Source organism: Myxocyprinus asiaticus, chromosome 2, assembly GCF_019703515.2.
Source record: "Myxocyprinus asiaticus isolate MX2 ecotype Aquarium Trade chromosome 2, UBuf_Myxa_2, whole genome shotgun sequence".
NCBI classification, from domain to species: domain Eukaryota; kingdom Metazoa; phylum Chordata; class Actinopteri; order Cypriniformes; family Catostomidae; genus Myxocyprinus; species Myxocyprinus asiaticus.
Genome location: NC_059345.1, coordinates 24,904,379 through 24,920,864, shown reverse-complemented (window position 1 = coordinate 24,920,864; position 16,486 = coordinate 24,904,379). Strand labels below are relative to the sequence as shown.

At 39.2% G+C, this 16,486-nt stretch overlaps 1 protein-coding gene across 8 annotated transcripts in view; it reads right to left on the bottom strand.

Annotated features, from left to right (window-relative positions):
• Window positions 1-16,486, bottom strand: part of LOC127414784 (serine/threonine-protein kinase MARK2-like) — a 102,276-nt gene that overhangs the window by 21,478 nt on the left and 64,312 nt on the right. For 7 of the 8 annotated variants that reach the window (XM_051653088.1, XM_051653094.1, XM_051653122.1 and 4 more), the window contains exons 10-15: window positions 9,216-9,315; window positions 8,873-8,985; window positions 8,634-8,772; window positions 8,396-8,535; window positions 4,955-5,043; window positions 631-777 (exon numbers count right to left, since the gene is read on the bottom strand). In XM_051653088.1, coding sequence (XP_051509048.1) covers window positions 631-777; window positions 4,955-5,043; window positions 8,396-8,535; window positions 8,634-8,772; window positions 8,873-8,985; window positions 9,216-9,315 — 728 coding nt within the window. The remainder of the gene's footprint in view (window positions 1-630; window positions 778-4,954; window positions 5,044-8,395; window positions 8,536-8,633; window positions 8,773-8,872; window positions 8,986-9,215; window positions 9,316-16,486) is intronic. The other variant, XM_051653137.1, reaches the window with a different exon arrangement.

Genomic DNA, 16,486 nt, shown 5'->3' with positions numbered 1-16,486 from the left:
TTTGTGCTTTTTTTTTTTTTTTTAAGAAAAAGAAGAACAAGTCTAAATTAATTTTTGTAGTAATCAACATTACGCCACAAATGCTGTCGATTGAGCTTAACTTGAATTGAACTCGGAATATTCCTTTAAGCTTTATCCACTGACACCGTACTTAAAATGGACTGAGATATTAATAAAAAAATTCTTCTTTTGTGGTCTGCAAAAGAAATAGTCATACAGGTTTGGAGTTACATGAGGAGCAAATAATAGCAACATTTTCATCACTTAGCTGGTCAAAAAGCCAGCTGAGATTGCCAGCACACCAGTATTCTATGCTGTGGACCACCATCCAAAATATAACATACTGTATGTTAGTCTTTTCAGCAGGAATATCAAAAATTTGTCTTGTTTTATAGAACAATCATCTTCCTGTGTTGATTCTCTGTAGACTAATGTCACTCCTTGACTTTCTGCAAGCAATTTTCCTGCCAAGTAAACCAACTCTAGAGATGCAAGATCTCCCATTTACCCATCCTTACACCCCCCCATGATGTTACAGTTAACAGATTTTATCACTTTATATAACACTGTTCAGTAGTTGACATGATTTGTTTCCTGTTTGGTTCTCTCTGTGGTGGCATGGGGACTTGCCTGGGCCGTTGTGTGTGCAGGTCTGTGGGGCAGGGATGGGCGGAGGTGGAGAGGGACTTGTGATGGCGGGTGCGTGAGGAAGAGGAGGATGAAGAGAGCACGGGGCCGGCCGAGGCTGTGGAGGCACGGGACCCAGGGGTGCTCAGGCTGAGGGGAGAGAGAGAGAGTGGACAGTGTCCCCTCCGCTCACACACACACACAAGCCGACACACACATTGACAAGAGTGTGTACGTATGTGTGGAGGCGGTGAGGGAGGGAGAAGCACTCCATTAGGACACACTTTAGCACAATTTAGAATGAGTCTCGAAGAAAGACAACTAGACACTATTCAGACTGACAGACAGATGATAGATAGATAGATAGATAGATAGATGGATGGATAGATGGATTGACAGATGACATACAAACAAAAATGAGAGCATGTCCATCTAAAGGGAGAAAAAGTGGTAAGTGGTACGAGAGAGAGGGAGAGAGAGCGAGGAAAAGGAGAGAGAGGTCAAACAGAGTGCTGATTTCACAGAAAAGTACAAAAAAAAACACACACACACACACACACACCCACAAGCCACTATGCAGAGATTAGTTGAGCTTGTGGTGAAGAAATAACATGCTATCACCTTGCTATGTGGCAGAGAGAGGCTAAGCCTATTACAGATGACTACAGCAACCTTACAACAGAGTTAATGGTGCTTTTTTCCCCAACACAAGCTACTCTAATCCATTTAAAGCTATACATACACACACTCAAAAAACAAACTCACACACACACACAGTGAAGACAGAAGAAAAACAAAGAGTGTTCAAAGACAAACTAAACAGGGGAGAGAGAGAGAGAGAGAGAGAGAGAGAGAGAGAGAGAGAGCAAGAGAGAGAGAGATGTAAAAGGAGGAGGGATTTGTGGGGGAATATTTAACCCGAAACACTGCTGAATGCCTTCAGATAAGCTCATGAGAAAACACAGAAGCAAATAAAAAAACGTACAGGAGCATTAAGAGGACAAAAGGTTAGAACTCTTAACTCATAGTCACTTACACATATATTGCCCTACAAAGCCAAACACAGTAACTTCACCAACACTGAAACTGAGAAAAATGGCTTCAGAGTTGATTTTTTATTGTCCAGCCAAATGTGGATTACATATTAGTCTTACTTTATTTTCTCTGAATCTGAGCACAGCCTTACACAATTGATAGTTACTGCATTTGGCCTTTGCAGGGCAGTATACACAGAAAACCACAGCAGTTCAGCACTACTCCTTTATGAACACAGTTAAAGGCTTGTTCACTCTAAGTCCGATGTGACTGAATGACATAGAATGATTTTCCACTAACAACTCTTAACATCAAAACTATTTTTTAACTATTTCACTACATTAGTCAAACTTTCGTCATTCTCTTAAAAAATGGACTTTGGTTATTGTGACTCAATATTATTACAGATACAAACGATTGCTCAATATGTTTTTTCAATGACTAACGCTGATGCAGATATTTAGAGAGCAGCATGTCAGATAAATACGACACAGTTTAATGATGGTAAATTAGATTGAAGACAATTTTTTTATTTTATTTAAACAAACCCTTATTTATCACAATATTAACCTAAAATTCACTACAAAAATTATTTGAAACAAAAAAAATTTATTGGTAGGGATACTAAATTTTTTAATTTTAGATTAACTGTTTGTGAAAAGTCTTTCACTACTATGAAAAAAACTCTTCAGGCTTTATTTCTGCCACTAGGTGTCATTCGAAAATTCAGCCTATTATTATTAAAAACAACTTTTTAATTAGTATTTTTAAATTATTAACAAAGAGAAAGATTTAAACTTAGTAGTAGTTCTTTGAAAGAGGATATTATGAAATGTTTTTGAGCTGTCAAAATTCCAAATCCAAAGTGGATAGACCGCCTGCCGGTAGATTAATGTTTTCAAGGATAAGGATTTAAAAGATTTAATGCACATTGAAAAGAATTTGCAACCTATGGGGGGACCAGTTCTTTAAATTAGTCAACCTTCCACTTTGACTTTGGGAAACCTTCCACATACTTGCAATGGTGCTATTTTAGTACACTTCTATATTTATACTGTGGAAAGCTTTGTTTGGAAAATATTAACAAAGAATTATTGTTACATTTTGTTTTGTTTTCTTTCCTAAGAAGGAAATAAATGCATTTTGACAGAAAAAGAAGTATATACAGAGTCAAATTTCAGCACTTTCAAAATCTGTGATTAATTGCGGTTAACTATGAAAAATTAATCAACTGACAGTAATAGTTTAAAACAATAAATGCTGTTTTTCAAGGATTATTACAAAGTAAATGGGTAAGTTTTTTTTATTGGTTTATTAAATTAATATCAAAATAAATAAATTGGTACATTTAATTCTTTTTTAAATTATTTTTTTATTTATTTTTATTTTTTTATATTTTTATTTTTTGTTCTTTGGTACTCCATAAATATATCAGTCTATTACTAGTAAATTTACACCAATTTCAAGAAAGTAGCAGTGTATCTTGAATACAAAAACAGCTCTTTGCATCAAAACTATTCATAAAAAATGCACTTCAGTCATTGTGACTCTCAATATTGCTACAAATACAAAAGCGGTTGACCAATATGGGTTTTTTAATAGCCGTTGTCGATGCCAATATCTAGAGAGCAGGATAGTCAGTGTCTGATATATATAGTACAATTTAATAATGACGTGAAATGAGACGCAAAACAAAAAATTGCTGAGTTTAAACAAAACCTTATGTAACACATTCCTTAAAATTCACTTAAATTATATTTAAAAAAAAACAATACATTGATTAGGCTCTTGATATATTTTGGAACTGAGAAGGGGAAACTATAACATCTGTTAATTGGTCAAACAAGCATTGGTTGATGCAGATCATTTTAAAATGGACAAATATTGGCCAATTAATCAGTCTGACCAATATATCGGTCTACCACTAGTGAATACACACTAACTAGTGCACCAGAAATGCACAAAAATCTTCATTTAACTTTATCAGTGATGTTTTTTGTACATTTTAGGAAGTTTACTAGTGACAATGCAAATTTTGTATGCTTTAATGCAACATACAACAGCATCACTAAATTGTAACTGATATGCTGATATCTGATAAATGATGTAAAAGCTAATAATAATGCTATGCATTGTAATATGATAATTCAGACTTGGTGCAAAAAAGTTTATAAAGGGTTCCTGTAGCTCAACTGATAAAAGAGTCTGCCAATGCATAAATGTAAATTGAAAATGCATTGTTTCATTTTTAAATCTTGTCATCCATGTGTTTCACACCTAAAATTTGGACTTGGTGTGAACAGGCCTTGATCGTGACCAATGGTATAGGGTTTTCTACATTGGAATCTGCACGTGCTGTCTTGACAAAGCAAAATGCACATTTAAGGAGTTCGAATTCACACACATCTGTCCCATATCAGTTTATGCAAAAATCAATGAGATTTATACTACTACTTGTATCATTAATTATGTAACTCATGACCATAATTAAAGCACTATAGTCAGTACAGTCATGATAGTTTGTAAGCTTATGGTCACATTGTACAAAGCAGCCTTAAAAGAGTTCATCTTTGTACAACATGACTCCAGTAGAAAGATCCACCTCTGCTTTTAAAAAGACATGACAAGCATATTGTTATGCATCATGGATAATCATTACACAGTCCACTTAAGTGTGTGGAATGTAAGCACATGCATGTATCTTGAGTGTGTGAATGCTGGAGAGGGAGGAGTTATGATGGATGGATGGATGGAGGGTTAATGTGAAGGACCAGGGGAAGCGATGACTTACTTCTGGTGTGTGGCAATTACAAGGTGGATTTGGTTAGAGAATGGGGATATTGGAGAGAGTTATTTGAGGCAAAGATGCATAGTGCATGAGGCTATTAGTGTTATGCCAGCAAGAACAGCACTATACGTGTGTGTGTATCTGTGTGTTGAGTTTATGCCATTTAAGGAATCTAAAAGGGGATTGATTTTTGATCATGCATTTAAATTTGTTTGTGTGTGAGTTTGAATGAGATGGTACTCTATAAATCAAAGAGGCGACACTAATCCGACCGAAATCCAGGGTGACGTGTGCCAATCTGGCAGACTCTGCCTTTCCAGGGATCAATAGCTGCCAGCCTGGACTCCAAGGCTATACAGGTAACGGCCAACAGCACAGAGTAAGGGAAGGAAGTAGATTGACTGTGTGTGTGTGGATATGTATATGTGGGTGCATGAGGTTTCCGTACTTAAAGATCTACAATTTTACAACAAATTCCAGATTTGTGTGTGTGTTTGTATGTACCTGTCCTTGCCGTTCTGGACTCCCAGAGTGGCTCTCTCAGAGAGGGGGGATGTTCTACTGCGGCTGGTGCCTGTGGACAGGATACTATTCTGAAATCATAAACACACACAGGTTCCTAAATGTTACAATCAACAGAAATTAGAGTATCAAATTACACTGATCAGCCACAACATTAAAACCACCTGCCAAATATTGTGTATGTCCCCCTCGTGTCACCAAAACATTGCCAACCCGCATCTCAGAATAGCATTCTGAGATGATATTCTTCTCACCACAATTGTACAGAGTGGTTATCTGAGTTACCGCAGACCATGTCAGTTCGAACCAGTCTGGCCATTCTCTGTTAACCTCTCACATCAACAAGGCATTTCCATCCACAGAACTGGCACTCACTGGATATTTTTTTTGTTTTGGCACCATTCGGAGTAAACGCTAGAGACTGTTGTGCGTGAAAATCCCAGGAGATCAGCAGTTACAGAAATACTCAAACCAGCCCGTCTGGCACCAACAAAAATGCCACAGTCCAAATCACTGAGATCACATTTTTCCCCATTCTGATGGTTGATGTGAACATAAACTGAAGCTCCTGACCTGTATCTGCATGATTTTATGCAATGCACTGCTGCCACATGATTGGCTGATTAGATAATCACATGAATGATTGTTGGTGCCAGACGGGCTGGTTTGAGCATTTCTGTAACTGCTGATCTCCTGGGATCTCTAATTGGATGCATTTCTTAGCAGGTCCTATGTAAAATGGACTAATTTTAACTTGAAGAAACAGGGTTTTAGAAACACAATGCTCATGCTGGGACGCTTAAAAAACAAGGGCCATGGCCAAAGACATCTGTCTGAATGTGTATGGCTGTAGCAGCAATGAATTTCAAGGCATTTCCAAGAGGGTGTTACTGTGCAAATTGCCTAACAGCTAAAGCAAAGCACGGCGTCAGCACACTCATTAAAGCGTTGTTGCAAGAAATATAAAAACTACAAAAATGTTGCTCCATTAAAATGATACTGAAGTCGCAATGGGCAGTTTTTGGAAAAAAAGTGACATTTTATCAAAAACTTTGACTGTTTTTTTTTTTTTTTTTTGCTTTCTATATATATATATATATAAAACAGTTCTCAGCTTTCAAAATATGTCAATGTTATCATGAAATTCAAACTATAAATGTTGTTATTATGCTCTTTTATGAGGTTTATCAAATCACTGTAGCCGCTCTCAATTTAAAAGGGAGCGCTATGTACAGTATAGCATCTCTCCTTCGATCAGCCCTCTTCTTAACTAAAAATAGCAAGAAAATACACATGAATGAACATTAGAGAGGATGTTGAAAAATACAATTCAACTTCAAAAGAAAAAGAAATTGAATGAATTAATATGCACGTGTGCACTGAAAATGCAATTGCAGTGTCCCTGCTTTATATTTTTCTACTTAAACGGTGATTAAACTAACTTGAATAAACCTTCCAATTCTGTCAAAACAACGTCTGAAAATTGGAATTGTTATGAATAATGTCTGTTTTTTCAAAAACAAGGTTTTATGACAGCCATCATTTAAATGATTATATCTTGACAACGGTTTGGAATAGAAACAAAAAAAAAGAGCTGAGACCTTCCTTTTTACTTGTGGACTTGTGTATAAATCTCATAACGTGATTCTGGGTCTATATGACTCAAAATGATAGAGCAGGTCACAATTACACTGGGGAAAAATCTAGATAAACTTGTAAACCTCACTAAATCAACTACTTGTCTGTTGGATGTCTGGCTGACTATCATGATCCACCCATAATCAGCAAACACCTCATATGGCCAAAAAACCTACTATGAAGCCTTGGCGAATGTTTAATGACAAACTAAAAATAAACATTGTCCATTACTCAAGGTGTGCAAATTTTGCTCTGTCAAAAGATTGTGGTAAAAAGCAAAGTGGCAAAAAAGAGCTACACCTTGCTGGTACTTGGTACAGGGCCAGTATTTACACTTTGTTTTTAAGACTAAAGAAAAAACTTAGCTATAGGCTTTTCATGCAAATCCAGAAACTCCAGATTTGATTTGATACTGTATGTCATCTAGTCCAAAATAGCAGTCTCTAGCATTTCCACAGAAATGAGCAGAAGCCGTGCAAAAAATCTCTCTGTCAGAGAGTGCACTTCAACACTGGGCAAGCCCTCCCGGCCATCTGCTACTCAACAAATATCATGTGGCAGGCGACCGGCTTTCCAGTGCATCCCTGTGTGACTGAGAACAGAAGCAGTAGTCAAGATGTTTAAAAACTAGCCTGCTATTAAGTCAAGAAGCTTCTTCCATCCATAATGTAATTACATGTTCTTTGAAATCACATCGTGTCCTTCAGGAGTTTCCCTGAATTCCCTTTATTAGTACTGTTGACAAACTCAAGTTCCCTACCATCAGGGTCTAAAATTAACACTCACCAAAGACCAAATGTGACTAAAACTTGGCTTTAGTGAGTAAATAAAAGTGAGTTACTCACCACTGGCCAGTAACTTACCTAAAACATGGCTTTAACTGAATTTCAAGATAACCTGACACAGGGTGATGAACAGGTTAGTGTCACGAGCAATTCAAAGACATACAACTGTCTACTAAAGAAAACATTATCATCAGTGTTTTGAATGCCACCAACAGATATTTGTGTTTAATTTCTATATTTCATTATATTAAATAAGCTGTCATATTAACCTATTACATAAATTACACTTCATTTCCCAAAATGCTCTAATTTACCCCAAAGTCTTCAAAATAAGTAAAAAAAAAAAAACATGAACAAAATGTTGTTATAATATATCAAATTTAAGTACATGCCTTTCCCATATGTGCTGTTCATTTTATGTATTCTTTACATTACATCTTTCATACATTTATTTTTGCTAATTTCTTTTAACTGTGCCACTAATTCTGGAGCTAGTATTATATCTACAACTCTGATAATCATGTTTATGAATAGTTATGATTATTATAATCAACAAATATATATATATATATATATATATATATATATATATATATATATATATATATATTATATCAATGTTTATCTTTATAAAGTTCAACTTTTAATAGTTTTGAAAGTGTTGAACTTAGTTTAGACTAATATTTCCAGTCAGATGAGAAGAAATATATTCAAAATGTATAAGGGAATAAATAGGCACAATTAGTAAAAAAATTAATGATGTTATTATTTATGTTTTGTAGCAAATTCCTCTGTTGTGAGATTGTGTTAAATTGCTTTGAATTGTCATTCAGTAAATTCCTCTTCCTGTCGTCCTAATTCAAATTCAGCAACTTGTGTGGTGTAGCCAATCCCATTCAAATTCCAAGTCCTAAATTTGAAATGTAGCTAAATCTTAATATACAGTATACAGCAAAGGGAATGATTAATTGACCTTCATCAAACACATACAAACACTTACAGTAGAGGGTGTGGAGCTCTTTTTTCGTTCACTGGATACGACAGGACTGGGAGGAACTTTGGTGGAGCTACTTGAACCTTTCCTCCCAGAATCCTCCACTGCATGCTTGTTTTCTCCCTGAGGCCTTTTCGAGTATGAGCCTGTGGGGCAGAAGGAAGGATCAACAAGAAAGAGAGACAGTTATGATGCAGTTTGTTTACAAGCAGACCTTATTCTTAAAACCTGCCAATCAACTCACTCTGATCTGTCGACCTTCTGACCGGTTTCTGAGTGGATGACACACTGCGCAGTACCTTATGAGGCGTAGAGGAGACATTACTGTTTGTGAGATCACTTCCTGGGCGTGGTTTTATTGACAAGTTGACACCCTCGTCAAGCTGTGAGTCAGAATTTTCAAAGACTTGTGAGTACATAGGAGCTTTTTCATCATTAAATTTAGCCAGCAGTACTTATGTGGATGTGAATGTATGTGTGTACCTCTGAATTCCTATAGCCGAGCAGCAGGTAGGTTGCCATGATTTCATTGTATTTTTGGTTGATGAATGAGTCCTGAATCTCTTCTTGAAAGAAACCCATCTGGATCATTATATCTGAGTGGGACACACACACACACGTTTACTTAGTTAAAAGGGGACATACCAGAGACTTCCATTTTTTTATACAAGGCTGATTATAACTAACCCTACACATAAAATAAAACCTTTTTAATTTTTTGAATTTTAAAAACAGCATTTGCTTAATGTATTGATTTTCCAATATACTATTGGTTTTGCATTGACTAATGCCTTAACTATTTTAAATGTGCAAGTGTCACAAACACCTGTTCTCCTGGGGTCTTTGTAGTCGGGTTGGGGTTCGATGTAGGGCTTCAGCTCTTCATCCTCATGACCTACATTCATCCAGCGATCCTTCATGATCTGCTGCTCAGCCAAAAGCAAGAAAAAGAGAGAGAGTGGGAGAAATTACAAGGCCAAATCTAAACTTTCTGGTGAGGCAAAGTGGTTAAAGATTTGAGCTAATAAGGGAAAGATTGTAGATTTGAATTCTGCAAGAGGAAATTCATGAGCTATTGTGTCTTTGAAAAACACAATTAAACCCAAGCTGCTCCAGGGTGGACCGTCTCTGTAATAATAAATGCACTGTAAAGGCCTGTTCACACAAATTATGATATGAATAAACACCACAAAATTCTGCAAAAAAACTGTTTACACAACAAGACTTCATGTTTAAAACCTGGTTTGATACAGCCATATCACCCTGGAGCTCTAGACTGGTTACCCACTGAAGCTAAGCAGGCTTGACCCAAGGGTTGGGAACCAATTCCTCGTTCAGAACCGGTTCCATTCTTTATTTTTATTTATTTAATTTTTTTTTAACCCCCTTTTTCTTCCAAATTTTTGGAATGCCCAATTCACACTACTTACTAGGTCCTCGTGGTGGTCGCGGTTACTCACCTCAATCCGGGTGGCGGAAGACAAGTCTCAGTTGCCTCCGCTTCTGAGACCGTCAATCCACGCATTTTACCACGTCGCTCGCTGTGGATGACACCGCGGAGACTCACATCATGTTGAGGCTCATGCTACTCTCCGCAATCCACGCAGAACTTACCATGCACCCCACTGAGAGTGTAAACCACTTAATCGCGACCATGAGGAGGTGACCCCATGTGACTCTACCCTCCCTAGCAACCGGACTAATTTGGTTGCTTAGGAGACCTGGCTGGAGTCACTCAGCACACCTTAGATTTGAACTCGCGACTCCAGGGGTGGTAGTCAGCGTCAATACTCGCTGAGCTACCCAGGCCCCCTACTGGTTCCATTCTTTAAAAAATACTGGAATCGTATGATCTTTGTGACTTTCGGTTCCGTTTACGGTTCTCCAGCGTGCAATTTTCCGCCAATGTGGCTAGAACACCGTCCTCAAATACTCTGACAGTGTTTCCAGCAGCGCATCTCTGCAACAGCACTTCCCTCTACTGACACTACAGCGTAAAAACACACCAGTGTATTTAATTCCCAATCGAACAAGTCCGAGTCGTCTCTTTTTACAGCGTGAAACAAATGCGCTTCCTGTACAGTTTGATTCCCGAAAGAACCATTCTAATGAGCCAGTTCTTTTGAATCTACAGCACGAAACATACAGCGCTTCCAGTATAAAAATGAATCTTATACTGATGTGCAAGTTATGAATGTCCAACTAGAAATTAAATAAGTACTCACAAGTTGAAGTCTCACAAGCCTGAAGTACAACATTAGGCTACATGACAGTCTAAACTGTCTCTGGAACTGTTACTATTTATTTAATGATGACCTGTGTCTCTATTAAATCAAGCAGTGCAGTTACTGACTGGTTATTCATATGACAATGTATAATTAAAGATACACAAATTTTGTTGTAATAAGTGGAATTTTATAAAATAATAAATGAATTAATGAAATATGCCATCACATTTCGTGTTGGTTTAGATTTCTTTATTTAAAAATAGAGTAAGGATCTATTATTGGATTGTATTTATGTCTCTATAAAGTCTGCAAACACACCTTTTACAAGAACTGTATTAAATTTATTTCTGATTTGTTATATCTGCTCTGTACAAATCTGAAATGATCTCATTATTTGGTAACAGATAGCAGAAGGTAGTAAATGCAATAAGAATTGCATTTCTAATTTCTAAACAATTCTTTTAAAAAAAGTACAAAAAGAATTACTGGAAGCGTTAAGGAACCGGAATCGTGAAGAGGAATCGGAATTGGAACCAGAATCGTAAAATTCCTTACAATTCCCAACCCTAGTTGAGCCTGCTCAGTACCTGGATGGGAGACCTCCAGGGGAAAACTAAGGTTGCAGCTGGAAGAGGTGTTAGTGAGGTCAGCAGTGGGTGCACACCCTGCGGTCTGTGTGGGTCTTAACACCCCAGTATAGTGATGGGTCCTGACTCGCTGTGGTCAATAAACATCCCAGGGTACTTCTCGTAAAGTGTAGGGGTGTAACCCCGGTGTCCTGGCAAAATTCCCCCCATTGGCCCTTATCAATCATGGCCTCCTAATACTCCCCATCCCTGAACTGGCTATATTACTCTACTCTCTCCCCTCCACCAATAGCTGGTGTGTGGTGAGCGTACTGGCGCACTATGGCTGCCGTCGCATCATCCAGGTGGGTGCTGGACACTGGTGGTGGGTGAGGAGAGTGTAGTGTCAGAAAAGCTCTATATAAATATAACATTCATTCATTCATACAATGAGCGCTTTGAGAAATAAAATTATTACTGGGGGTTCACTATCATGGAAAGATATCTTTCATTCAGATATCAAGTTATAATGAAAGAATTATGTTCTTTCTTTATGTTAGAGGCACTAAGTACACTGCATTCAGAAAGCATTTAGACCCCTTCATTTTTTTTACATTTTGTTATGTTGCAGCCTTTTGCTAAAATGCTTTAAATTATAAAATAAATTTCACATCAATCTACACTCCATACACCATAATGACAAAGCAAAAACCAGATTTTTGATAACTTTGCAAATTTATTAAAAAGAAAAAACTGAAATATCACATTGACATAAGTATTCAGACTCTTTGCTATGACACTTGAAATTTAGCACAGTTGCATCCCATTTCTCTGGATCATCTTTGAGATGTTTCTACATTTGATTGGAGTCCACCTGTGGCAAATTCAATGGATTGGACATGATTTGGAAAGGCACCCACCTGTCTATATAAGGTCTCACAGCTGAAAATGCATATCAGAGCAAAAAACAAGCCATAAGCTCAAAGGAACTGCCTGTAGAGCTCATAGACAGGATTGTGTGGCGGCGAGGTCAAGCATTCGTCCAGAGAGAGAGAAAGTGGTAAGGGTACACACCTGAGTGCTATAATGTCTAACACCTGTTTCTGATTTCAGTAAGCACTGGGTAGAGCAATAAAAGGAGAGACCATGCCAGAGACGTGGAGAGAGAGACTGGCACGCATGTTCTGTGTGTGGTTTTTTGCTGGGTTTTTCCCAGCCGCCGGTGCCCTCTATATCTCTTCGCTCTCCCCCTCAGGTGGCTGAACCCACTGTCAGCAGGTGCGGACGTAACGCCTAGGCCGGCCTGCTGGAGTTGCAGGGAACCCGAGCATTTCTAGGACCAATGTTCCCTGATGGAGCTGGGAACATTGGGCTGCCCCCAATCGAGCCGGAGCGTACAGAATAACGGTGAGTGTCAAGGGGAGTACACAACAAGCCTTGGTGGATACTGGCTGCAATCTATATGCCAGTGTTTGGTTCAAGACGAGGCTTTGGGCACAAGTAAAAGGGTGAAGGTGAGGTGTGTGCATGGGGATATCCACAATTATCCAGTAGTGTCACTCATCATTAAATTTCAGGGGCAAATTCATAGAGTTTAGGCTGCGGTTAGTACCCGCCTCACCCATCCACTAATTTTGGGAACTAATTGGCCAGAATTTAAGACTCTATTAAAGGGAATTATGTGTGGATGGGTCCTGCGAGAAAATTATTAGATGTGAGATGTGCGATGCCTTGATGGAGGAGGCAGTGCCGGGGCAGTCTTCATCAGCTCCACATCAGGATGACTTAAGGGAGGGGGAGGCTCCGGCCCCTCCCGTCCTTAGAGGATTTCCCGAAGGGGACTTACCTCTGGAGCAGTCGAGAGACGAAACATTTAGGCATGCCTTTGACCAAGTGAAAGTTATTGATGGTCAACAGCTCAAGCCAAACATTGCACTTTCATATTCGTATTTTGCTATTATAAAAGAGCGGTTGTATTGAGTGATGCAGGACACTCAGACAAAGGAAGATACAACCCAGTTGTTGGTACCGAAGAGCCATCTTGAAATTTCATTATTATTATATTATAATTCAATGGTGGTACACTTGGGGCAGGAAAAAACACTAAACCGCATAATGGCCCGTCTCTATTGGCCGGGCATTCATGAGCATGTCCGCAGGTGGTGTGCAGTGTGCTGCGAATGTCAGTTGGTGAACCCACTGGCCACCCCAAAAGCGCCATTGAGCACTCTACTGCAAATAGAGGTTCCTTTCGAGAGAATTGGCATGGACCTCGTCGGGCCATTACAACAAACAGCACGTGGGCATAGCTTTGTATTAGTTCTGGTGGATTATACAACGCGATACCCGGAAGCAGTGCCTCTGTGCAACATTTCAGCACGTAGTGTTGTGGAGGCACTCTTCAAAATGATCTCCCGGGTGGGGATTCTGAAAGAAATCCTCACGGATCAGGGCACTATGTTCATGTCACGTACACTACGCGAACTATACGAATTATTGGTATTAAATCGATTCACACCAGTCTTTACCACGCACAGACAGACGGGTTGGTGGAACGGTTTAATAAAACCCTGAAAAATATGATTTGTAAGTTTGTAAACGAGGACACTAGAAATTGGGACAAGTAGCTCGAACCCCTGTTATTTGCAGATCGAGAGGTCCCACAAGCCTCCACAGGGTTTTACCCATTTGAGCTGCTATATGGGCGTCAGCTGCACGGGGTGCTCGACGTCACGTGGGAAGCTTGGGAGGAGGGACCTTCAAACAGCAAAAATGAAATTCAGTACGATCTTTTTTTTGGGGGGGGGATTTTTCCCCATTTTCTCCCAATTTGGAATGGCCAATTCCCAATGTGCTTTTAAGTCCTCGTGGTCACGTAGTGATTCGCCTCAGTCCGGGTGGCGGAGGAAAAATCCCAGTTGCCTCCACGTCTGAGATCGTCAACCCGCGCATCTTATCACGTGGCTTGTTGAGCACGTTGCCACGGAGACATAGCGCATGTAGAGGCTTCACCCTATCCACCGCGGCATCCACGCTCATCTCGCCATGCGCCCCACCAAGAACGAACCACATTATAGTGATCACGAAGAGGTTACCCCATGTGACTCTACCCTCCCTAGCAACCGGGCCAATTTGGTTGCTTAGGAGACCTGGCTGGAGTCACTCAGCATGCTCTGGGATTCAAACTAGCGGACTAGCGAACTCCAGAGGTGGTAGCCAGCGTCTTTACCACTGAGCTATGTAGGGCTTTACTGGTTGTTTAGATCAGTGTTACTATCAGAAATAATTAATAATTATTTCTGTAGTTATTAATCAATATTTAAATTAATTAATTGGATCTAACTCATTAAAACCTCATATAGGACTCCAGTAAATGTAGTGTGCTACGTTTAGGAGCAAGTTTGGTTATTAGCAATAATTAATAATTATCAAAGATAATTATTAATTATTAAAATCAATAGAACATTGATGAGAATCAATGTTAGCTTTTTTTTTAATCCTTTAAAATCAACACTTATCAATTGTTAACATCGAAGAAACATTAAAATTAACACTAGCTTATTGATCATTCTAATTCAATCAAAGATAATTATCAATTATCAAAAATCAATAGAATATTAATAAGGATTAACATTGACGGGGCACCACCCTGAAATCAGGGGCTAATAACCGAATATTAAAACAGTCTCAATATTAGATTGTTTTCTTAGGAAAATCGACATCCGAAGAATATCGATTTTCGAATAAAAAAACAATGAATGAAGGTTTGAATCCGAGCACTGACATCCCGTCAGCACGACACAGGCGTATGCAAAACAAACCAAAACACTTCTCTTTGTAATATAAACAAAGTTTATTTATGCAGTAATATCAATTAATAATTAATACAATGCAGTCAATAAACTTCCGACTTACAACTACAAACTAAACAGTGATATGATTAGATATGGAAACAAAAATAATCCTATAACACAAGGTGTGTGTGTGACAGTGTGTGTGTGCGTGTCAGTGTGGTTAGTGAGAGAGAGAGAGAGAGAGAGAGAGATGATTAAGTGACAGCCCGAAAGCTGATTTCGCGATAGCTGGAGATGAAGCAGCCGTGTTCATCACTCAGAGACGCGGTTTTACGAGCGGGGCTCGTAAAAGTCCCTTGTTATTTGACTCTTTAATAGATGAACTCAGTTGCTGTCTCACCCGCGATGGCGAAAATGCACAACAGTCCAATTTGGTTGGACTACAATACAGCAAAACAAATTCGTGATAATTAATACCCTGAGTATTAATAATTAGCGGACATGGCGGTCCGTAAACTGTACAAGCAAAAACCTTGAAACACAAGAATAACACGCTATAATATTCTATCTCTGCCCAGACGTAAACCTCTTACTTGAATCGTATGAGGACACAGGTAGAATGTGTTTTCCTCCGTCCTTTAACTTTGACCCGGTTTCTTGAGGCTCGTGTGATGACTAGAGCCGTTTCCTCGCGCTGTCGGCGGCCGGTACGGCTGTTGATTCTCAGAGGGCGGTACGGCTGTTGATTCTCGGCGGGCTGGCGGAGAACTCAGAAATGTCGACTTGATTGAAGATGGAAGAGAAATCTTTAATCTCTTCACTTCTGTAGGCCAACGGATGAAGATGCGAATTGCTCGGCGATCTCCTTCGGATCCGTTAGAGTGTTTGGTTGAACACAGAGTAATCTCAACTCGTCCAGCGAGATGGAGATTGTATGGCTACAGTTTCAAGTCGGACATTACTTCCTTATGCCACGAGGTTACACCGGAGAGCAGCAAAAAGCTACGTCCGTATTCGGTGAACGAAGTCGCCGGAAGCAACTTTGGAAGCATTTTCAGAATTATTTGAAGTCCTGATGATGTCATGTTTGAGGGACGTTCTGTTGTGTGCCTCATCCAATAGGAGTTGAGTGCTCGATCCTTTAGTGGGCAAGGCTTCATGGATCTGTAGTCTGTTTAGGACTCCCTTTGTTTGATTTTGGCGCGATTTTATCAGTAAGATTTATGACTTAGAAGGAGGGGGCTTGAGGAATGTTTTTTATGACTGTTAGGCCTGCCTTTGTCTTCTATCTGAATACATGAGGCCCAACATTCCCCCCTTTGTTCTGAAGAGTTGGTTGTTGTCCAGCATCTTTAGAGCAACTGAAGGGCCGAACAGTTCTTGTCGGTTCACAGTAACCTGTGGGTTACGCCATCCATGTATTCCTGATAGGAAAGAGAAATGGTTGCACAGTCCATACAGTTCATTAGAGTTCACAGAGGTTTTATCGTCTGGACAGAGATTGAGGCA